The sequence below is a fragment of the Pristiophorus japonicus genome, chromosome 6, assembly GCF_044704955.1.
Source record: "Pristiophorus japonicus isolate sPriJap1 chromosome 6, sPriJap1.hap1, whole genome shotgun sequence".
Taxonomy (NCBI): Eukaryota; Metazoa; Chordata; class Chondrichthyes; family Pristiophoridae; genus Pristiophorus; species Pristiophorus japonicus.
This window is the reverse complement of record NC_091982.1, coordinates 232075846-232100932: the sequence shown is the minus strand read 5'-3', so window position 1 is coordinate 232100932 and position 25087 is coordinate 232075846. Positions and strand designations below refer to the sequence as shown.

General features: G+C 44.7%; 1 protein-coding gene and 1 pseudogene across 2 annotated transcripts in view; both read right to left on the bottom strand.

Annotated features, from left to right (window-relative positions):
• Positions 1–7061, bottom strand: part of LOC139265503 (carboxypeptidase B-like) — a 29601-nt pseudogene extending 22540 nt beyond the window's left edge.
• Positions 7062–23068: 16007 nt separating this feature from the next.
• Positions 23069–25087, bottom strand: part of LOC139265986 (carboxypeptidase B-like) — a 108429-nt gene continuing 106410 nt past the window's right edge. For both annotated transcript variants that reach the window (XM_070883675.1, XM_070883674.1), the window contains exon 11: positions 23069–23301. In XM_070883675.1, coding sequence (XP_070739776.1) covers positions 23114–23301 — 188 coding nt within the window. In that variant the 3' untranslated portion in view covers positions 23069–23113. The remainder of the gene's footprint in view (positions 23302–25087) is intronic.

The following is a 25087-nucleotide window of genomic DNA, read 5'->3' as shown; positions in this document are numbered from 1 at the left end:
TTGTTGCAATGACACCTCATGTTGTGATTGGCGGGGGAACTCAAACACTGCTTTGAATCTGATGAAAATGATAATTGCTCAAACCAAGGGCATTTCACCCTGCACAAACGTCCGTGTGCAGCCTCCCAGCCTACGCCAGCCAAATAGCTCATACATGTTAAACATAGAAACATAGAAAATAGGTGCAGGAGTAAGCCATTTGGCCCTTCGAGCCTGCACCACCATTCAATAAGATCATGGCTGATCATTCACCTCAGTACCCCTTTCCTGCTTTCTCTCCATACCCATTGATCCCTTCAGCCGTAAGGGCCATATCTAACTTCCTCTTGAATATATCCAATGAACTGGCATCAACAACTCTCTGCGGTAGAGAATTCCACAACTCTCTGAGTTACACACAGCCACTTGCCCTGATACGATGATACCCACTGAAGACTTTGGTCTTCTGCAAAGGAAATGCATTGTTTGAGATATAATTCTCCAGAGAGGAATAAAGACGGCACAATAGTTTACTTATTCCCAGCTCAAACAGAATTAAAAGCCATACCTTGCCAGCTGAAGATAGAAAATCACAGTGCATATATACTCTTTGTAACAGACTTTACAATTTCATTGCACAAAGTGCACAGCGGAAGGACACCCACCCCATGGTATCCCTGTACTAAGATGCTTTGTAAACCTTCTATAATAATCTCATAGTAACTGAAATATGTTGTGTAAATATCTTTCATTCATTAATAAATGATGTATATCACATACCAGTTCCTTGAAGTTGGGCACCAACGAATAAGTGTAGGAGTAGGGAAAGAGACACATCTGAGAGTATGAGTGAATGGTGATATAAGCCTTGATCGCAAAGTATTTATGCATAATGTGTGCAATGGCTTTGACTTCCTTTTCAGATTCTGCATGTGGTCCACAGTAAGTGTCATCACACGGGTTCCTTGAGACACCAATGGCTGCATGTAAAAAAGAAAGAACTTGCATTTATATCGCGCCTTTCACGACCTCAGGATGTCCCAAAGCGCTTTACAGCCAATGCAGAACTTTTGAACTGTAGTCATTGTTGTAATGTGGGAAACGTGACAGCCAATTTTCCACACATCACGATCTCACACACAGCAATGAAATAAATGACCAGATCATGTTTTAGGTATTGGTTAAGGGATGAATGTTGGCCAGGACACTGGGGAGAACTCGCCTGCTCTTCTTCAAATAGTGCCCTGCGATTGTGCTCTGATGCCCATTCTCGGCCCTCAATGCTGCCCGTGGAGATTGTGTTCTGAGATCTGCCCTCAGCTGCTGGTGCCACCCCCCCCATAATCCGTTACTTTTAGGGGTCTGCTTGTGGCTGCTGATTCCTTTCCTCCCTTTCCTCCCTTGTCTCAGCAGAAGTTGGGCCTGCCCATGCAACTCGTTATCATCTGTATCATTGTTTAACGTAAACCTCCATGTCTCCACAAATGATGTGATCAGCACCAGAGAGCAGAATTGTAATTATTTTTAATAAAGCAGCAATATATTCTAGTGATCACCTGCATTATTTTTTATTGAGGGGGGAGGAAGTGGAGAAGGATGGGGAAATTTCTTCTCACTGTTTATCCTGCTCAACCCCCTCTGCATTCCTCTCTCCGCCATCTGCAATCTCTCTCTGTTGTCTGTTCAGTTGCTCTGTGTCCTCCTCTCTCTCCCACCCTCCTCTACATCCCTTCTCCTCTCTATTTTGCTCTTCCCTTTTTTCCCCTCGCCCTCCCCTCCTTTTCCTCTCCTCCTCCTCCCTTCCTTCTCACCCCCTCATCCATTTGCTCCTCTCTCCCCATCCCCTCCCCTCTCCTTTCTCTCTCTCCCTTCACCCTCATCTACATCCCTTCTTCTCTCTATCTATTTTTCTCTCCCCCACATTCCCCTTGTCCTCCCCTCCTTTTCCTCTCCTCCTTCTCTCCTTCTCACCCATTCCCTCCCCTTTCCCCTGTCCCCTTCCCCTCTCCTTTTTCTCTCTTTCCCCCTTCTTCCCTTCTCCCCATTTTCCTCTCCTTTCCCTCTTCCCTCCCCTACTCCTTTGTTTCTTCCCTTCCCCTTTCCTGGTGGCCCTCCCCCTCTAAACACCATTACAATGATTTTAACGAAAGGACCAAATGTAATGGATCCAGGTTTGCTGATGATACAAAGCTAGGTGGGAATGTAAGTTGTGAGGAGAATGCAAAAAGGCTTCAAGGGGATATAGACAGGCCAAGTGAGTGGGGATGTGGTCGGACATTTAGGACTGAGAGGAGGAGAAATTTCTTCACTCAGAGGGCTGTGAATTCTCTGTCCCAGAGGGTTGTGGAAGCTCAGTCTTTGAGTATATTGAAGACAGATTGATAAATTTTTGGATATTAAGGGAATCAAGGGATATGGGGATAGTGCAGGAAAGTAGAATTGAGGTATAAAATTAGGAGGGGCCTAGACAGAGTGGATAGGAAGGAGCTATTTCCCTTAGCGGAGGAGTCAACAACCCGGGGGCATAGATTTAAAGTAATTGGTAGAAGGTTTAGAGGGGATTTGAGGGGAAATATTTGCACCCAGAGGGTGGTGGGGGTCTGGAACTCACTGCCTGAAAGGGTGGTAGAGGCAGAAACCCTCACCACATTTAAAAAGTACTTGGATATGCACTTGAAGTGCCGTAACCTACAGGGCTACGGATCAAGGGATGGAATGTGGATTTATGCTGGACAGGTCTTTGTCGGCCGGCATGGACACGATGGGCCGAAATGGCCGAAATATAAATTTCTATGAATCTATGATCAGCCATGATCTAATTGAATGGCGGAGCAGGCTCGAGGGCCCAAATGGCCTACTCCTGCTCCTACTATGTTATTATGTTTGTTATGTTATAAACAGGAAGCATGTTTTATGGTCAGGAGCTGCACTCCCTACACAAGATTTTTAACAATATCTGTTCAGTGCTTATGATGCCATTCCTTTATTTCCGCTGGTTTTAGAAGACCCGCACTGCCCTGCACACAGAGTGCCATTTATTAAAATGCAGAAGCTTACAGCACCATTTGGCATCAAAGTTTCGGTTTAGATCGGTGCCCACACAGTCAGAGCCAGGATTCTTGGAGTGCGTCTTTCTCCAAAGTCAATCCTGTAGGTAGACACAGCGAATAAATAAATGCGTATGATCCTTACTGCCATCATGTCAGATGAACATGTCTTTATATAGCCAAATCAATGCTAAAACATGCTTAAAATACACAGCAGGTCTGGAGACACCTGACGGAAGAAAAGATAGATCCAAGTTTTGGGTGTAGGCTCTTCATCAGAATTGGAAATGGGAAGTTAAGCAAGTCAGTTTTCATTCAGACGACCCCTGAAATATGAATCTGTCCTTTCTCTTTTTCCCAGAGGTTTCAGACCTGCTATATATTTCTTGCATTTTCTGCTTTTCCAGAATTTACAGTTCTTTTTAAAAAAAAGTTATCTCCTTGAGATGGGATGTTAAAGGGAGGTTTGTTTTCCTGCTCTGGTGGTTGTCATCATAGGCGGTCCCTTGTATCGAGGATGACTTGCTTCCATGCCAAAAAAGGATGAGTTCACAGGTGTTTCAATGAAGGACCTAATATTCCAGATCCCCAACTACATCCTGAAGGGTGGAAGATGCCTGTGCATGGATTTTTTTAGCGTGTGGTGGCCGTTGCACACCAGCCACCACATGGGCTTGACAGAGCTAGGTCTTGGTCCAGTGGCAAGGATTAACCAAGACTAACTGGAGACCAGCTCTGCTGCATGGACCTAGTGTGCACACATATCGCAGTGTGGCTGGCCCTTGCTGTCCCTGGGCCCTTACCTCTTCTGAGCCCCAAACTCACGCCTCTCCTGGGCCCCGGTCACTTCCATCTACAAACTCTTGCCGCTCCTTCGCCCCTCTTGCTGTGAGTGCCCGCACTGGTGGTTGTAGGTGGACATTAACAATCCTGTGGCACTTTCCAAAGATGAGCAAAGAGTTCTTGGCCAACATTCCACCCTCAACCAACACAATCAAAACCCGAACAACAGATTAACTGGTCATTCAATTCATCGCTGATTATGGGATGTCGTTGCGTATCCACTACACAGCAACAACGATTGCACCTTAACATAAATAACTGTATGTGAAACGTTTCGGGGATGTTTCTGAGAGATATGATAAGGCAGGTTGGGAGTGATAGGAAGCCGCATTCGTGATTTCCCAAGGTGCTCTCTCTGGAAGAGTAGTGGATCGTAAATCTTATTTTTCCTCCTTTAAATATATTCTGACAATATACACCAGTGAAACGAGTCGAAATAGAGGGTCGATTCAGCTAGGAGCTAAACATACATAGAAACATAGAAACATAGAAAATAGGTGCAGGAGTAGGCCATTCGGCCCTTCAAGCCTGCACCACCATTCAATATCATCATGGCTGATCATGCATTTCAGTACCCCATTCCTGCTTTCTCTCCATACCCCTTGATCCCTTTAGCCGTGAGGGCCACATCTAACTCCCTTTTGAATATATCTAATGAACTGGCCCCAACAACTTTCTGTGGTAGAGAATTCCACATGCCCACAACTCTCTGAGTGAAGAAGTTTCTCCTCACCTCGGTCCTAAATGGCTTACCCCTTATCATTAGACTGTGACCCCTGGTTCTGGACTTGCCCAATATCGGGAACATTCTTCCTGCATCTAACCTGTCCAATCCCATCATAATTTGATAGTTTCTATGAGATCCCCTCTCATTCGTCTAAATTCCAGTGAATATAAGCTTGTTCGATCCAGTCTTTCTTCATATGTCAGTCCTGTCATCCCGGGAATCAGTCTGGTGAACCTTCGCTGCACTCCCTCAATAGCAAGAATGTCCTTCCTCAGATTAGGAGACCAAAACTGTACACAATATTCAAGGTGTGGCCTCACCAAGGCCCTGTACAACTGCAGTAAGACCTCCCTGCTCCTATACTGAAATCCTCTCGCTATGAATGCCATTTGTCTTCTTCACCGCCTGCTGTACCTGCATGACAACCTTCAGTGACTGATGAACCATGACACCCAGGTCTCGTTGCATCTCCCCCTTTACCAATTTGTCACCATTCAGATAATAATCAGCCCTCCTGTTTTTACCACCAAAGTGGATAGCCACACATTTATCCACATTATACTGCATCTACCATGTATTTGCCCACTCACCTAACCTGTCTAAGTCACCCTATTGGGAAATCCTGGGCTCGCAGAATGTGAGTAGCGCTCCTTTGAAATGAATGACGCATTAGGGACCGTGATGCAGCGCACCCCGTGAGCACTGCTTCTATCAGGAAATCAGCCCTAATAATGGGCTCAATTTTCCCCAAAGCATTTTTTTGGAGTACTTGAAGAGTTACGCCCGATTTTTTGGGGCCTAAGTACGCCAAAAAAAAATATTCTAAGTTTCCCCATTGGATTTCTTCTTTTTGGCCTGGCCTAACCTGACCTTTAGTTTTGGGGGTGGAGCATTTATCTGCACCAAAAAGATCGGGCTGCCATGGTAACAAGGGACACAATGTGAGCTGAGGCTGCAAAGTGAAGCATACAGCCAGCTCCCAACACATTAAAGAATTGAGAAACACATAGCAGCAACTTATCTCCAACCCCGCCCGAAGGGATTGCCGGGAGCTAAGTTGCTGCTGTGTGTTTTTCAATTCTTTTAGTGTGTCTGGGCAGCTGCTGTGCCGATTTCCTTAACTCTCGGGAAGGTTTTTCAGGACAGGCCACATACACTGGCCTAATCAGAACTGGAGTAACTCTCAGCTGGACAAACTTCCCTAAATGGTCAGAATTGGCGTGGGTGGCTGGTTACGCCCCCCTTTGGGTGGAAAAAAAATGGACCTAAAAAATTCGTCACTAACTGAGTTACGCTGGTGCAAATTGATTGGGGAAAATGGGGATTTTCAACTTAGGCTGAAAAGAGCAGCCGGCTCCAAAAAAACGGCGCAAATCGCTGGGGAAAATTGAACCCAATAACTTTAAGGCAGATATTATGAAGAACTTTCTCAGGCAGTGGTAAATGTTTGGAGTAATCTGTCAGATAGGATAGAGACCATAACACTAGGGAGATTCAACATACAGATGGATGTTATAATGCGAGACTTACGGCACTCAAAGGATGCGCTCTAATGGGTCTCATTTGTGATTGATAGATAAAAACTTGCATTTATATAGCACCTTTCATATCCTCAGAACATCCCAAAGTACTTCACAGTCAATTAATTACTTTTGAAGTGTAGTCAAGGTTGTAATGTAGGCTATTATGGCAACCAATTTGCACACTGCAAGAAACAAATGAGATAAATGACCAGATAATCTGTTTTAGTAATGTTGGTTGAAGAATAAATGTTGGCCAAGACAGTGGGAGATCTCCCCTGTTCTTCTTTAATAGCGCCATGGGAACTTTAACCTCCATCTCAAAGAGAAGCGGTGGCCTCAGTTCAACAACAACAACAACAACTATAACTTGCATTTATATAGCGCCTTTAACAAAGTGAACTGTCCCAAGGCATTTCACAGGAGTATTATGCGATAAAAAATTGACACCGAACCACAAAAGTAGAAGTTAGCGCAGGTGACCAAAAGCTTGGTCAAAGAGGTATCTTTTAAGGATCGTCTTGAAGGAGGAAAGAGAGATAGAGAGACGGAGACGTTTAGGTAGGAGTTCCAGAGCTTGGGGCCTAGGTAACAGAAGGCACGGCCACTGTCAACCATTGGTGGCCGTCCATAGACGTTCTGACACTTACGCTGGTCCAAGTATAGACATAACCATCAACATTGATAACAGGAATGACCAGGAAATCCAGTTTATTCAAAAGGGTGGTAATAGTAGAATCACATCTGTAAGCTGTAACAGCCTGTGGAAAGCATAAATTTATTACATGGGCATGTTTCTCGATCTCTATAAGAAAACATCTTGAGTAAATCCCACAACTGAAATAGGTAAAATGCTGGAGAACTCCACTCCCTGGCATGGATTCCACAGTCCATGAAGATGGCTGGTTTCACATACCCTGTTCTCTTGCTGACCTTTAACCAAGAGATTGGCAGACACCGTCATACTGTAAGGCTGTGTTATTATAGAAACATAGAAAACATAGAAAATAGGTACAGGAGTAGGCCATTCGGCCCTTCGAGCCTGCACCATCATTCAATATGATCATGGCTGATCGTGTAACTTCAGTACCCCATTCCTGCTTTCTCTCCATACCCCTTGATCCCTTTAGTCGTGAGGGCCATATCTAACTCCCTTTTGAATCTATCTAATGAACTGGCTCAACAACTTTCTGTGGTCGAGAATTTCACACGCCCACAACTCTCTGAGTGAAGAAGTTTCTCCTCAACTTGGTCCTAAATGTCTTACCCCTTATCCTTAGACTGTGACCTTTGGTTCTGGACTTCCTCAACATCGGGAACATTCTTCCTGCATCTAGCCTGTCCAATCCCATCAGAATTTTACATGTTTCTATGAGATCTCCTCTCATTCTTCTAAATTCCAGTGAATATAGGAGTTAAATTAAAAAGTAGGACCTCAAAGGTAGTAATCTCTGGATTGCTACCAGTGCCACATGCTAATCAGAGTAGAGGGAGCAAGATAGTTAGAATAGATACGTGGCTTGAGCAGTGGTGCAAGAGGGAGGGATTCAAATTCCTGGGACATTGGAACCAGTTCTAGGGGAAGTGGGACCTGTACAAAAGGGAAGGTCTGCACTTGGGCAGGACTGGAACTGATGTCCTGGGGGTAACATTTGCTAATGCAGTTCGGGAGTGTTTAAACAAAAAGGCAGGGAGATGGGAACCTATGCAGCGAGACAGGGCAAAGTAATATGGAGTCAGAAACAGATGTTAGAAAGGTAAAAAGCAATAGTGGAAGGTCGAGTAAACAAAGGCAAGAAACAAAAAGGGCCACACTACATCATAATTCTAAAGGGACAAAGGGTATTAAAAAAACAAGCCTGAAGGCTTTGTGTCTTAATGCAAGGAGTATCCGTAATAAGGTGGATGAATTAACTGCGCAAATAGATGTTAACAGATATGATGTGATTGGGATTACAGAGACGTGGCCCCAGGATGATCAGGGCTGGGAACTCAACATCCAAGGGTACTCAACATTTAGGAAGGATAGAATAAAAAGAAAAGGAGGTGGGGTAGCATTGCTGGTTAAAGAGGAGATTAATGCAATAGTTAAGAAGGACATTAGCTTGTATGATGTGGAATCTATATGGGTAGAGCTGCAGAACACCAAAGGGCAAAAAACGTTAGTGGGAATTGTGTACAGACCTCCAAACAGTAGTAGTGATGTTGGGGAGGGCATCAAACAGGAAATTAGGGGTGCATGCAATAAGGGTGCAGCAGTTATCATGGGTGACTTTAATATGCATATAGATTGGGCTAACCAAACTGGAAGCAATACGGTGGAGGAGGATTTCCTGGAGTGCATAAGGGATGGTTTTCTAGACCAATATGTCGAGGAACCAACTAGGGGGGAGGCCATCTTGGACTGGGTGTTGTGTAATGAGAGAGGATTAATTAGCAATCTCATTGTGCGAGGCCCCTTGGGGAAGAGTGACCATAATATGGTGGAATTCTACATTCGGATGGAGAATGAAACAGTTAATTCAGAGACCATGGTCCAGAACTTAAAGAAGGGTAACTTTGAAGGTATGAGGCGTGAATTGGCTAGGATAGATTGGTGAATGATACTGAAGGGGTTGACAGTGGATGGGCAATGGCAGACATTTAGAGACCGCATGGATGAACTACAACAATTGTACATCCCTGTTTGGCGTAAAAATAAAAAAGGGAAGGTGGCTCAACCGTGGCTATCAAGGGAAATCAGGGATAGTATTAAAGCCAAGGAAGTGGCATACAAATTGGCCAGAAATAGCAGCGAACAAGGGGACTGGGAGAAATTTAGAACTCAGCAGAGGAGGACAAAGGGTTTGATTAGGGCAGAGAAAATAGAGTACGAGAGGAAGCTTGCAGGGAACATTAAAACGGACTGCAAAAGATTCTATAAATATGTAAAGAGAAAAAGGTTAGTAAAGACAAACGTAGGTCCCCTGCAGTCAGAATCAGGGGAAGTCATAACAGGGAACAAAGAAATGGCAGACCAATTGAACAAGTACTTTGGTTCGGTATTCACTAAGGAGGACACAAACAACCTTCCGGATATAAAAGGGGTCAGAGGGTCTAGCAAGAAGGAGGAACTGAGGGAAATCCTTATTTGTCTGGAAATTGTGTTAGGGAAATTGATGGGATTGAAGGCCGATAAATCACCAGGGCCTGATGGTCTATATCCCAGAGTACTTAAGGAGGTGGCCTTGGAAATAGCGGATGCATTGACAGTCATTTTCCAACATTCCATAGACTCCGGATCAGTTCCTATCGAGTGGAGGGTAGCCAATGTAACCCCACTTTTTAAAAAAGGAGGGAGAGAGAAAACAGGGAATTATAGACCGGTCAGCCTAACATCAATAGTGGGTAAAATGATGGAATCAATTGTTAAGGATGTCATAGCAGCGCATTTGGAAAGAAGTGACATGATAGGTCCAAGTCAGCATGGATTTGTGAAAGGGAAATCGTGCTTGACAAATCTTCTGGAATTTTTTGAGGATGTTTCCAGTAGAGTGGACAAGGGAGAACCAGTTGATGTGGTGTATTTGGACTTTCAGAAGACTTTCGACAAGGTCCCACACAAGAGATTAATGTGCAAAGTTAAAGCACATGGGATTAGGGGTAGTGTGATTGAGAACTGGTTGTCAGACAGGAAGCAAAGAGTAGGAGTAAATGAGTACTTTTCAGAATGGCAGGCAGTGACTCGTGAGGTACTGCAAGGTTCTGTGCTGGGGCCCCAGCTGTTTACATTGTACATTAATGATTTAGACGAGAGGATGAAATGTAGTATCTTCAAATTTGCGGATGACACTAAGTTGGGTTGCAGTGTGAGCTGCGAGGAGGATGCTATGAGGCTGCAGAGTGACTTGGATAGGTTAGGTGAGTGGGCAAATGCATGGCAGATGAAGTATAATGTGGATAAATTTGAGGTTATCCATTTTGGTGGTAAAAACAGAGAGACAGACTATTATCTGAATGGTGACAGATTAGGAAAAGGGGAGGTGCAACGAGACCTGGGTGTCATGGTACATCAGTCATTGAAGGTTGGCATGCAGGTACAGCAGGCGGTTAAGAAAGTAAATGGCATGTTGGCCTTCATAGCGAGGGGATTTGAGTACAGGGGCAGGGAGGTGTTACTACAGTTGTACAGGGCCTTGGTGAGGCCACACCTGAGTATTGTGTACAGTTTTGGTCTCCTAACTTGAGGAAGGACATTCTTGCTATTGAGTGAGTGCAGTGAAGGTTCACCAAACTGATTCCCGGGATGGCGGGACTGACATATCAAGAAAGACTGGATCAACTGGAGTTCAGAAGAATGAGAGGGGATCTCATCGAAACGTTTAAAATTCTGACGGGTTCAGACAGGTTAGATGCAGGAAGAATGTTCCCAATGTTCCCAATGAATCAGGGGTCACAGTCTAAGGATAAGGGGTAAGCCATTTAGGACCGAGATGGGGAGAAGCTTCTTCACCCAGAGAGTGGTGAACCTGTGGAATTCTCTACCACCGAAAGTTGTTGAGGCCAATTCACTAAATATATTCAAAAAGGAGTTAGATGTAGTCCTTACTACTCGGGGGATCAAGGGGTATGGCGAGAAAGCAGGAATGGGGTACTGAAGTTGCATGTTCAGCCGTGAACTCATTGAATGGCGGTGCAGGTTCGACCATGTCAGAACGGCACCGTTCAAACCAGCCTCAAACAGCCAGGCGGAACGAGCAGTGCAGATAATCAAACAGGGGATGCTCAGAATCCAAGGGGGTTCCCTACAAAGCCGCTTATCACGCCTCCTGTTGGCCAATAGATCCCGATCACACTCGCTCACAGGGTTTCCACCTGCTGAGCTGCTAATGAAAAGGATGCTCAAAACCAGGTTATCACTTATACACCCCACCATGAAAGAAATTGTTGAGAGCAGGCGCCGGTCACAATATGACTACCAGGACGGGAATGCGAGGGCGCGATGTATTGATGTCAATGACCCTGTCTTTGTCCTCAACTATGCTGCAGGGCCCAAATAGCTCACAGGCACTGTGATTGCCAAAGAGGGGAATAGGATTCTGGTAGTTAAACTTACCAATGGACAAATCTGCCGCAAACACGTGGATCAAACAAAAAGAATGGTCAGCAACCCCATAGAAGAAGCAGAGGAAGAACACGATGTAGAGTTTACTTCACCACAGGTGACCGAACATCGGAACCAAGTGGAGGAGAGCCCAGTCACTGTGGGCAGTCTGGACAGGCCTGAGGCACTGCAACCAGCAGACACTCAGGCCAGCGCCCAACAACCAGAGCTCCAACTCAGGCGCTCTACAAGGGAGCATGAACCACCAGAGAGACTTAACCTGTGATCCCAATAAGACTTTGGGGGGGAGGGATGTCATGTATTCAACTGTCATTGTAATCCATGTATAAACTGACCCAAGTTGTACACCGTGAGAACATTGACCACTAGGTGGTGAACTTGTGGGAGACACTCCTAACCTGGATTTTCAGGTATAAAAGGGGAAGCCTTTTTCTCCACTTCAGTGCTGGCAAATAAAGGTTACTGGTTACAGAGTGACCTTCTCTCTAGTATGGGCCCCGTGTGCATTTGTACTGTATCGTAAGGACATATTAAACACCCTGTGACCAATTCAAGACAAATCACAGGACGTTCCTCTCTGACACCCTAAGCAAGCTCCAGGAGGCTGCAGTTGCCTTGAAGATGACTAGTGGGGTGCCACAGGGCTCAATAGCAGGGACCCCAGCTATTTACAATATACATCAATGATTTAGATGAAGGAATTGAGTGTAATATCTCCAAGTTTGCAGATGACAATAAGCTGGGTGGCGGTGTGAGCTGTGAGGAGGACGTAAGAGGCTGCAGGGTGACTTGGACAGGTTAGGTGAGTGGGCAAATGCATGACAGATGCAGTATAATGTGGATAAATGTGAGGTTATCCACTTTGGTGGCAAAAACAGAAAGGCAGAATATTATCTGAATGGTGGCAGATTAGGAAAAGGGGAGGTGCAACGAGACCTGGGTGTCATGGTACATCAGACATTGAAAGTTGGCATACAGGTACAGCAAGTGGTGAAGAAGGCAAATGGCATGTTGGTCTTCATAGCTAGGCGATTTGAGTATAGGAGAAGGGAGGTCTTGCTGCAGCTATACAGGGCCTTGGTGAGGCCCCACCTGGAATATTCAGTTTTGGTCTCCTAATCTGAGGAAGGACGTTCTTGCTATTGAGGGAGTGCAGCGAAGGTTCACCAGACTGATTGCCGGGATGGCAGGACTGACATATGAGGAGAGACTGGATCAACTGGGCCTGTATTCACTGGAGTTTAGAAGAATGAGAGGGGATCTCATAGAAACATATAAAATTCTGATGGGACTGGACAGGTTAGATGCAGGAAGAATGTTCCGGATGTTGGGGGAATCCAGAACCAGGGATCACAGTCTAAGGATAGCGGGGTAAGCCATTTAGGACTGAGATGAGGAGAAACTTCTTCACTCAGAGAGTTGTTAATCTGTGGAATTCTCTTCCAGAGAGCGTTGTTGATGCCAGTTCGTTGGATATATTCAAGAGGGAGTTGGATATGGCCCTTAAGGCTAAAGGAATCAAAGGGTATGGGGAGAAAGCAGGAAAGGGGTACTGAAGTTGCATGATCAGCCATGATCTTATTGAATGGTGGTGCAGGCTCGAACGGCCGAATGGCCTACTCCTGCACCTATTTTCTATGTTTCTATGATAACACAACACAATCTAATGTAACTAATTATTCCCCCCCCCAACTAAAATCCCCAATGTAATTTTCTCTTAAAAACTTTCTAATTTCTCTTTAAAGGTCTATAGTGACCACATACTCATCACATGGCAGAAGTTAGGGTAAAGACTCCCTGAAAGAAAGACTTGCAGTTATATAGCGCCTTTCATGACCACTGAACATCCCAAATGCTTTATAGACAATGAAGTACTTTGTGAAGTGTAGTCACTGTTGTAACTGTTGTTACATTCTGCCTGGAAATCAGCAGGCTGGGGCCATTAGAGGGAGCAGCGTGCGGCGGTATACCACTGTCGGGAGCAGCGCGTGCTGCTGCAGGAGGGCGACAGCTGACTGCAATGCGGGCAGGTACAGCAGGAGCAGCGAGGTCGGGGCGAAGGAGCGGCAAGAGTTCGTAGAGGGATGTGATCAGGGTCCAGGAGAGGCGTGAGTTCGGAGCCCAGAAGAGGGGCCCACGGGCAGCAAGGGCCAGCCCACATTGCGATATGTGTGCGCACTAGGTCCGTGCAGCAGAACTGGTCTCCAGTCGGCTTTGGTAATCCTTGCCACTGAACCAAGACCTAGCTCTGTCAAGCCCGTGTGGTGGCTGGTGTGCAACGGCCACCACACGTTAAAAAAATCCACGCACAGGCATCTTCCACCCTTCAGGATGTAGTTGGGGATCTGGAATATTAGGTCCTTCAATGAAACACCTGTGAACTCCTCCCTTTTTGGCGTGGAAGCAAGTCAACCTTGCTTCGAGGGACTGTCTATGATGATGATGATGATAGAAACATAGAAACATAGAAATTAGGTGCAGGAGTAGGCCATTCGGCCCTTCAAGCGTGCACCACCATTCAATAAGATCATGGCTGTTCATTCAACCTCAGTACCCCTTTCCTGCTTTCTCTTCATGCCCTTGATCGCTTTGGCCGTAAGGGCCATATCTAATTCCCTTTTGAATATATCTAACGAACTGGCCTCAACAACTTTCTGTGGTAGGGAATTCCACAGGTTAACCACTCTCTGAGTGAAGAAGTTTCTCCTCATCTCGGTCCTAAATGGCTTACCCATTATTCTCAGACTGTGACCCCTGGTTCTGGAACACCCCAGCAACGGGAACATTCTTCCTGCCTCTAACCTGTCCAATCCCATCAGAATTTTATGTTTTTATGAGATTCCCTCTCATTCTTCTAAACTCCAGTGGATACAAGTCCAGCTGATCCAGTCTCTTCTCACATGTCAGTCCTACCATCCCAGGAATCAATCTGGTGAACCTTTGCTGTACTCCCTCAAGAGCAAGAACGTCCTCCCTCTGATTAGGAGACCAAAACTGAACACAATATTCCAGGTGTGTCCTCACCAAGGCCCTGTACAACTGCAATAAGATCTCCCTGCTCCTATACTCAAATCCTCTCACTATGAAGGCCAACATGCCATTTGTCTTCTTCGCTGCCTGCTGTACCTGCATGCCAAACTTCAATGACTGATGTACCATGACACCTAGGTCTCATTGCACCCCCTCTTTTCCTAATCTGTCACCATTCAGATAATATACTGTCTTCCTGTTTTTGCCACCAAAGTGGATAACCTCACATTTATCCACATTATACTGCATCTGCCATGCATTTGCCCACTCGCCTAACCTGTCCAAGTCACCCTGCAGTCTCTTAGCTTCCTCCTCACAGCTCACACTGCCACCTAGCTTAGTGTCATCTGCAAACTTGGAGATATAACATTCAATTCCTTCATCTAAATCATTGATGTATATTGTAAATAGCTGGGATCCCAGCACTGAACACTGCGGCAACCCACTGGTCACTGTCTGCGATTCTGAAAAGGACCCGTTTATTCCGACTCTCTGCTTCCTGTCTGCCAACCAGTTCTCTATTCATGTCAATACGTTACCTCCAATACCATGTGCTTTAATTTTGCACACCAATCTCTTGTGTGGGACCTTGTCAAAAGCCTTTTGAAAGTCCAAATACACCACATCCACTGGTTCTCCCTTGTCCACTCTACTAGTTACATCCTCAAAAAATTCTAGAAGATTTGTCAAGCATGATTTCCCTTTCATAAATCCATGCTGACTTGGACCGATCCTGTCACTGCTTTCCAAATGCGCTATTTCATCTTTAATAATTGATTCCAACATTTTCTCCACCACCGATGTCAGGCTAACCAGTCTATAATTCCCCGTTTTCTCTCTCCCTCCTTTTTTAAAAAGTGGTGTTACATTAGCTACCCTCCAGTCCATAGGAACTGATCCAGAGTCAACAGAATGTTGGAAAATGTTCACCAATGCATCCACTATTTCTAGGGCCACTTCCTTATGTACTCTGGGATGCAGCCTATTAGGCCCTGGGGATTTATCTTCCTTCAATCCCATCAATTTCCCTAACACAATTTCCTGACTAATAAGTATTTCCTTCAGTTCCTTCTTTTCGCTAGACCCTCGAACCGCTAGTATTTCCGGAAGGTTATTTGTGTCTTCCTTAGTGAAGACAGATCCAAAATATTTGTTCAATTGTTCCGCCATTTCTTTGTTCCCCCATTATAAATTCACCTGATTCTGACTGCAAAGGACCTACGTTTGTCTTCACTAATCTTTTTCTATTCACATATCTATAGAAGCTTTTGCAGTCAGTTTTTATGTTCCCAGCAAGCTTCCTCTCATACTTTATTTCCCCCTCTTAATTAGACCCTTTGTCCTCCTCTGCTGGATTCTAAATTTTTCCCATTCCTCAGGTTTGCTGCTTTTTCTGGCCAATTTATATGTCTCTTCCTTGGATTTAGCACTGTCTCTAATTTCCCTTGTTAGCCACGGTTGAGCCACCTTCCCCGTTTTATTTTTACTCTTGACAGGGATGTACAATTGTTGAAGTTCATCCGTGTGATCTTTAAATGTTTGCCATTGCCTATCCACCATCAACCCTTTAAGTATCACTTGCCAGTTTATTCTAGGCAATTCACTTCTCATACCACCGAAGTTACCTTTCCTTAAATTCAGGACCCTAGTCTCTGAATTAACTGTGTCACTCTCCATCTTAATAAGGAATTGATGAAACTCTGCAGAAATAAGTATTTTCTGGCAAGTAAACTAATTCTTTAACTTCGGGCTTTATAGGAATAACCTTTATTGTTACCATGCATTTCAAATAAATCGGCTTCATGTCTGTACAATTTCAGACAATCTTACTTCATTGTCGCTGGGTCACAATCCTGGAACTTCCTCCCCAACAGCACTGTGGGAGCACCTTCACCACATGGACAGCAGCGGTTCAAGAAGGCAGCTCAGCACCACCTTCTGAAGGGCGATTAGGGATGGGCAATAAATGCCGGTCTTGCCAGCGATGCGCACATCCCACGAATACATTTTTTTAAAGTTGTTATGCCAGAAGACATTTTGCAGTGACATCAGCACCTTCAACGTATTCCGTTCATGCCATAACAATGTTTGCATCTTGTTGAGGCTGCACTATATGCTATAGCAGTAATTCTATGCTACCAGAGAGGAGCTTGCTCATGGGGATTCACCACCAGAGTGCCAGAGCCTCCCTGCTCCAGCCCGTTCCCTATACTGCACTCTCTCAGTGCTGGGAGTACAAGATCACAAAAAGACCTCTTATAGAAGACGGAGTGGTTACAAGGTTCGAATTAACCTTCGGGTTGAAGTATTTTTGATAAACCACTAGGCTTCACATTTATGGTTCATATAAGATTTTCTATTGATAAATTAACCATACGGTATTTGGGATGAGGGCCTAGAAAATGTGGAGGATTTACTTGTGAAAAATATTTTATAGAAAGAATGAACTTGAATTTAAATAGCGTCTTTAACAACCTCAGGCTATCCCATAGTGCTTTACAGCAAATGAAGTATTTTTTGAAGGGTAATCACTGTTGTAATGTAGGAAACATGGTGGACAATTTGCGCACAGCAAGCTCCCACAAACAGCAATGTGATAATGACCAGATCATCTGTTTTAGTGATGTTGGTTGAGGGATAAATATTGACCAGGACACCAGGGAAACTCCCCTGCTCTTCTTCAAAATAGTGCTGTGAGATCTTTTACATCCATCTGAGAAAGCAGATGGGGCTTCTGTTTAACATCGCTTCTGAAAGACAGCACCTCTAACTGTACAGCACTCACTCAGTATGTGCTGAAGTGCCATTCTATGTCTTCTGCTCAAATCACTGGAATAAAACTTGAACCCACAACCTTCTGACTCAGAGGCAAGTGTGCTAACCACTGAGCTACAGCTGACATTAGTGACCACAGAACTCACATGCACTGTACTTTATCTGTGGCATATTTATGTTGTCGCTTTTCATTGAGTCCTTACTGTGGAGATCGGAACATTCGTGGTGATACCACCCTGTGCTGTTGCACTTTGCCACTGTTCTGTTGGTTTTCACTGGTCTGAGGCACACGGCGTCGGAGCAGAGAGCAGAACTAGCAGAATATAGACAACTACCCTTGGCAGAAACAAGCGGGGTCGGCTTGCGGGCTCAGACCTGAGAACACGTCATAAAGGAATCGGCCCCTGTTAACTTTGCATTGAAAATGTTAACATCGCCTCTCATAACTTCCCTTGTCTGTAATGTTACCTTTTTGTGTATAAAACACTGATACAGTTTGGACTTTTCTGTATTACTTTTATTTGTGAAAATGGATTCACTACAGTTTCCGTTAGTAGATTGAGGTCTCCTGGAACTGTTTTCGTGCTCTGCAGTATTTGGTTTAACTTAGTCCAGGTCTAACAATTAAACCTGAGCACAGTAAACTGCTAACGACAGAAAGAAGCCCAATATATTCTGCACAACAGAGAATAATGCACTATTATATTATTTTATACAGGCTAAGCTACTGCTTTGGATTTATTTAGAAATACAATGACAGACGGAAGCAAAAAAAATATTTGGGGGCCATTTTATCCCTACCCGACCAGCGGAAACCAGGCAGTAAGGCAGTTAAATGGTCCAGGTCATTTACTGATCATGTAGCTGGCAAAAGCTGACTGGTTAGTATTTTAACCCGAGCAGGCTCCAAGGACACCCACCCAAAGCCGGCGGGGTCCTTCTTAACGTATTCATGTTGCGGCCACATGAGGTCATCGGGACCCGACTGCAATTTTCACTCGGCCTCGTGAGCGGGAAGCAGCAATGAGTTTCTCAGCAGGACGACCAGCGAGGAAGTGTATCAGGGCCTGGAGAGGCCCAAAAAGGTAAGTTGCTCAATATTTTAAATGTTTTCCTTGTGTGGCCAGGAGGAGCTGTAGTGGCTCTCTGGGTCTTCCAAGGAAAACTTACACCTCTCCTGACATAATCTTGCTCCCCCCCCCCCCCCGCCCTGTCCCACCATGTTCCCCTCTCTGGGGATGTCCCGGCAGCTGATGTCACCCCTTGTCTCGGGGAGCAGCCTCTGGGCAGCGTGAATTTCTGCCGCTTCCCGTTGACATCCCTCCCAGAACGGATGAGCAGTGAGCTAGTAGGATTTAAATTTGGCCTGGGAGCTAGAATACTCCGGGCTTCTTTTTTGCTGTTGTGAGTGAGATAAGAAATAAAGAGAAGGAAAGAAAGAAAGGAGAAACAGAGAAAAATAGAGAGAGAATAAGAAAGAAAGATAGAAAGAAAGATAGATAGAAAGAAAGACAGAAATAAAGAAGAAAACATGCATTTATATAGTGCCTTACACGACCTTAGGATATCCCAAAGAGCTTTTGCTGTGTCAGCGGTGGCTCAGTGGGCAGTACACTCACCTCTGAGTCAGGAGGTGATGGGTTCAAGTCCCACTCCAGGGATTTGAGCAAAAAAATCTAGGCTGACATTCCAGTGCAATGCTGAGGGACAGTGGCACTGTCGAAGGTGCTGTCATTCAGCTGAAATGTTAAACCAAGGCCCCGTCTGCTCTCTCAGGTGGACGTAATAGATCCCATGGCACTATTGCGAAGAAGAGCAGGGGAGTTATCCCCGGTGTCCCGGGGCCAATCAACATCACTAAAAAAGATTATCTGGTCATTATCACATTGCTGTGTGTGGGAACTTGCTGTGCGCAAATTGACTGCCATGTTTCCCATGTTACAACAGTGACTACATTCCAAAAGTACTTCATTGTCTGTAAAGCACTTTGAGATGTCTGGTGGTCGTGAAAGGCACTATATAAATGCAAGTCTTTTTTTCTTTTTACAACCAGAAAACATTTAGTCACTGTTGTAATGTAGGTACACACATGGACTGACACCAAAACTCATTTGCTGAAAACTGGCACGCAGTTAGAATCGGGACCCCTTATATAAAAAATTTGGGATTCAGTCCACAGGGAGTTAATATATCATTTTTAGAAAGCTGTCTCTTTGCAGCTTTGCAGAATATAATAGTTCATTTCGATGAAGCCGCTGGGTCTTATCTATTCCTGGTACACAGTCCCCAGTCTCGAAATGTCTTCTTCGAGGTAAGATGACAGACACAGATTTCTTGAACTTCCAGAACTCACAGCTTCTGCCAGAATGAAAGACCCGCAGGTAGAACTGGAATATTTAGAACCCCTTTGATGTGAAGCCATTTCTTTTGGAAGCACTCAAGGAACAAAATACTAACTGTGTCCACATCTTGGCAGACAATGAGATAATGGGCTTCAACAGTTATATCTCTGTAGGCAGTTTCCCCCCACAGGTCAAGCTGAAAAGATGCAGTGGTAAAGGCAAAGTAAAACAGCCTTTATTGGTGTCATGTATCTTACATGGCCACTGTTGGTACTATATCAAGGTGTGCCACCAGAGGGCACAGCAGTGGGAGACTTGTAGGTTACCTGTACAGGTGTGCCTGGCCTAGTATAAAAGGCAGGCCACCAGGTGTGATCCTCACTCTGGAGTTAACTAATAAAGGACTAAGGTCACTACAGTTCAAGTACAACACACTGCCCCATGGAGTCATTGTTAGAGCATCTAAGGACACAACAATCGGTGTACCACATGAAAAAGTAACTTTTAATGCTTCCCATCTCCTGTCCTTAAGGGAATAAGGATTCCTTTGGTCGCCATAAGTAATGACATTGTAAATGCACTTGTGGAGATTTTCTTTCAATAAAATCATGCTGCACAGGAGGCCATTCGGCCCATCGTGCCTGTGCCGGCTCTTTGAAAAAGCTCTCCAATTAGTCCCACTGCCCCGCTCTTACCCCGTGGTCCTGCAAATTATTCCTTTTCAAGTATATATCCAATTCTCTTTTGAAAGTTACTATTGAATCTACTTCTACCATCTTTTCAGGCAGTGCATCAATGCCACGAGCATAAAGAGGTCAGGCGCAGACAGCGGAATGAGTATGTGGTAAATCAGGCCCACGCCCCCCTTCCCCCGACGAATGTCTGTCCCACCTGTGACAGGGTCTGTGGCTCTCGTATTGAACTGTTCAGCCACCAAAGAACTTGTTGTGTATCTATAAAGCATGCACTCCCATGTTCTGCCACCAGGGAGTTCATCCCCTGAAGTCCCAAGGGATCCCAGCATTCCTTGGGAGCACTGTATATAAGCCGGCCCCTAAGGCCTGTTCCTCACTCTGGAGTGTCTTATTAAAGACTGAGGTCACTGTTACTTCAACCTCCCTGTGTGCAGTCTCAACTGTGTTAGGAACGCAATAGAACTCACTTGAGGAGTGGAAGCAAGTCTTCTTTGATTCCGAGGGACTGCCTATTTATGAATAACAACTCACTGCATTCAAAAAAACTCCTCATCTCTCCTGGTTCTTTTGCCAATTACCTTAAATCTGTGTCCTCTGATTACCGAGCCTTCTGCCAGTGGAAACAGTTTCTTGACATTTACAATATCAAAACCCTGCATCATTTTGAATATCTCTATTAAATAGCCCCTTAACCTTCTCTGTTCTAAGGGGAACAAGCCCAGCTTCTTTAGTCTCTCTGTATAACTGAAGTCTCTCATCTCTGGTTTGTGATTTCACTTGAAGTACTGACCAACCCGATGTTATGGTGCATCGTTCCTCTCTCTATCATCCGTGGCACAACCTTCAGCCAACTTAGCCCTGAAATCTTCTCCCTAAACCCCTCCACTTTTTTACCTGTCTCCCCACCTGACTCCTCAAAACCTGTCTCTTTGGTTACCTCCCATAAGGTGAGGCCACACCTGGAATATTGCGTGCAGTTTTGGTTTCCATATTTATGAAAGGATATATTTGCTTTGGAGGCAGTTCAGAGAAGGTTCACTAGGTTGATTCTGGGGATGAGTGGGTTGACTTATGAGGAAAGGTTGAGTACATTGAGCCTCTACTCATTGGAATTCAGAAGAATGAGAGGTGATCTTATCAAAATGTATAAGATTATGAGGGGGCTTGACAAGGTAGATGTGGAAAGGATGTTTCCATTGATGGGGGAGACTAGAACTAGGGGGCATAATCTTAGAATAAGGGGCTGTCTATTTAAAACTGAGATGAGGAGGAATTTCTTCTCTCAGAGGGTTGTAAATCTGTGGAATTCGCTGCCTCAGAGAGCTGTGGAAGCTGGGGCATTGAATAAATTTAAGACCGAGATAAACAGTTTCTTAACCAATAAGGGAATAAGGGGTTACGGGGAGCGGGCAGGGAAGTGGACCTGAGTCCATGATCAGATCAGCCATGATCTTATTAAATGGCGGAGCAGGCTTGAGGGGCCGTATGGCCTACTCCTGCTCCTATTTCTTATGTTCTTAAAGCTCTACAAGTATTGCTTCTATGCTCCCTCCTTCTTTCTTTTCCTTTGTGAAGGACCTTAGGACATTTGACATTAAAGACACTGTGGCGTGAATTTTGCAAGATCCCCGCACTGATGGGGGAGCGGGGAGGGATTTGCACACAGTGGGTGGGGACTGCAAGATCATTAGTGCACGGCCCGTGATTTTCTTGACGTTGATTTTGTGATCTCTGAGGCTTGATTGTGTTGCTACGTTAGTGGCCTAGAGTTTTGCAAATATTGTCCTTATGTAAATGTAAATTATTGTTGACCACAACAACAATAACTTGCATTTAAGTAGTACCTTTGACGTAGCAAAAACGTCCCGAGGTGTTTTACAGGAGCATTATTAGACAAAATTTGACACCGAGCCATATAAAGAGATAATAGAACAGGTGACCAAAAGCTTGATCAAAGAGGTAGATTTTAAGGAGTGACTTAAGGAGCAGAGAGAGGTAGAGAGGTGGAGAGGTTTAGGGAGGCAATTTCAGAGCTTGGGGTCAAGGCAGCTGAAGGCACGGCCACCAATGGTTGGGCGAAGGAAATAGTGAATGTGCAAGAGGCCAGAATTGGAAGGGTGCAGATATCTCGGGGTTTGTGGGGCTGGAGGACATTACAAGATGAACCAAGACGTGATCATGAACACATACATGAGTTTGACTCAGTTCAGACTTCAGTAACTGAGGTACCAGGTTCAAACAGGCCTGGGATACAAACAGGATCATCTTTGAGTTCGGAACAAAAACAAAACAGCCCAAAAATTGATTCAACATCAAAACCTTCCGTAAGGAGATAAGGTAGGCTCTGCAAACATGTTATTAAACTGGATATGTCGTTCAATTTTTAAAAAGACAGGGTTTTTTGTTATGTGGTACATGTAATGCTGGGAAAGGTGAGACCATAGTGGTGTTGTATTTGAGAGGGGAATACATACGTTTCTTTTTAAGGGGAAAGCAGTATTATCACATGGTTTGTCACATGTTTTGGTATGAGCATGCTCAGTTTGCTGTGGTCTAGTAAAGCAAGCACATGGACGAGTAATTCATCGTGTCTCTCTCCTTCATTTGTTCTACTCACATATATTACAGTGGTGGAAACAGGTTCAGTGGTAACTTTGTAAAGGGATTAGATAAATACTTGAAAAGGAAACATTTGCAGAGCTATGGGGGAAGAGCAGGGAAGTGGGAGTAATTGAATATCTCTTTCAAAGAGCCAGCGCAGTCACGATGGGCCGAATGAGTTCCTTCTGTGCTGTATGGCTCTATCATTTTATGATAACAGTAGCATGCAAATTAAATGCCAAATATTCATAAAAGGGTTTAAGCCTCCATAGGATATCAGCACTTTCACATGACAGAAATATAACCTTTAGTGTAGTTCAGTCTTGGTGCAAAATGCTATTGTCGTCCTGAAATGATTATTATCGTCCATCATTGCTCTCTTCACAGTACTAATAATAGACTATGGATTGTCAAATGTCTTTATTTTAATATGTTTTACACAGATTTATTTCAATACAAATTGTTGGTGACATAGTTGGCTATGTATTTAATGGCCAACATAGTTTCTTCACACGTTGGCTTGATTTGAGATTCGGGCAACATGAAGCCATATCTGCCAGTGTCACGGAGTTCAAAGGTGAAGGAATACTTAATCCCCAGATCATAGGCCCAGTCATCGGAACCTCCAGCTGCAAGGTCTGTACACAAAAACAACGCATAAAATGTTAGCACTGAGATGATGGATTGGTACCTGCCTCGGCCCCCATAACACAGATTCCCGGCCCAAGTTAAAATCGGGCCTTTAATCCCTTCATATTCAATGTATTGGAAGCATTGGATTTTGGGTCTGTCCTTTCTGCCTATGGGTTTCTATCCACCATCGGCAGTCCCTCGGAATCGAGGAAGACTTGTTTCCACTCCTGAAGTGAATTCTTTGGTGACTGAACAGTCCAATACGAGAGCCACAGTCCCCGTCACAGGTGGGACAGATTGTCGTTGAGGGAAAGAGTGTGTGGGACTGGTTTGCCGCACGCTCTTTCCGCTGCCCACGCTTGATTTCTGCAAACACCAAAATAGCTGATTCTTGCTGGCTTGAGAGTTCCGTTCAATACTATTAGAAACATAGAAACATAGAAAATAGGTGCAGGAGCAGGCCATTCGGCCCTTCTAGCCTGCACCGCCATTCAATGAGTTCATGGCTGAACATGAAACTTCAGTACCCCCTTCCTGCTTTCTCGCCATAACCCTTGATCCCCCGAGTAGTAAGGACTTCATCTAACTCCCTTTTGAATATATTTAGTGAATTGGCCTCAACTACTTTCTGTGGTAGAGAATTCCACAGGTTCACCACTCTCTGGGTGAAGAAGTTTCTCCTCATCTCGGTCCTAAATGGCTTACCCCTTATCCTCAGACTGTGACCCCTGGTTCTGGACTTCCCCAACATTGGGAACATTCTTTCTGCATCTAACCTGTCTAAACCCGTCAGAATTTTAAACGTTTCTATGAGGTCCCCTCTCATTCTTCTGAACTCCAGTGAATACAAGCCCAGTTGATCCAATCTTTCTTGATAGGTCAGTCCCGCCATCCCGGGAATCAGTCTGGTGAACCTTCGCTGCACTCCCTCAATAGCAAGAATGTCCTTCCTCAAGTTAGGAGACCAAAACTGTACACAATACTCCAGGTGTGGCCTCACCAAGGCCCTGTACAACTGTAGCAACACCTCCCTGCCCCTGTATTCAAATCCCCTCGCTATGAAGGCCAACATGCCATTTGCTTTCTTAACCGCCTGCTGTACCTGCATGCCAACCTTCAATGACTGATGTACCATGACACCCAGGTCTCGTTGCACCTTCCCTTTTCCTAATCTGTCACCATTCAGATAATAGTCTGTCTCTCTGTTTTTACCACCAAAGTGGATAACCTCACATTTATCCACATTATACTTCATCTGCCATGCATTTGCCCACTCACCTAACCTATCCAAGTCACTCTGCAGCCTAATAGCATCCTCCTCGCAGCTCACACTGCCACCCAACTTAGTATCATCCGCAAATTTGGAGATACTGCATTTAATCCCCTCGTCTAAATCATTAATGTACAATGTAAACAGCTGGGGCCCCAGCACAGAACCTTGCGGCACTCCACTAGTCACTGCCTGCCATTCTGAAAAGTACCCGTTTACTCCTACTCTTTGCTTCCTGTCTGACAACCAGTTCTCAATCCACGTCAGCACACTACCCCCAATCCCATGTGCTTTAACTTTGCACATTAATCTCTTGTGTGGGACCTTGTCGAAAGCCTTCTGAAAGTCCAAATATACCACATCAACTGGTTCTCCTTTGTCCACTTTACTGGAAACATCCTCAAAAAATTCCAGAAGATTTGTCAAGCATGATTTCCCTTTCACAAATCCATGCTGACTTGGACCTATCATGTCACCATTTTCCAGATGCACTGCTATGACATCCTTAATAATTGATTCCA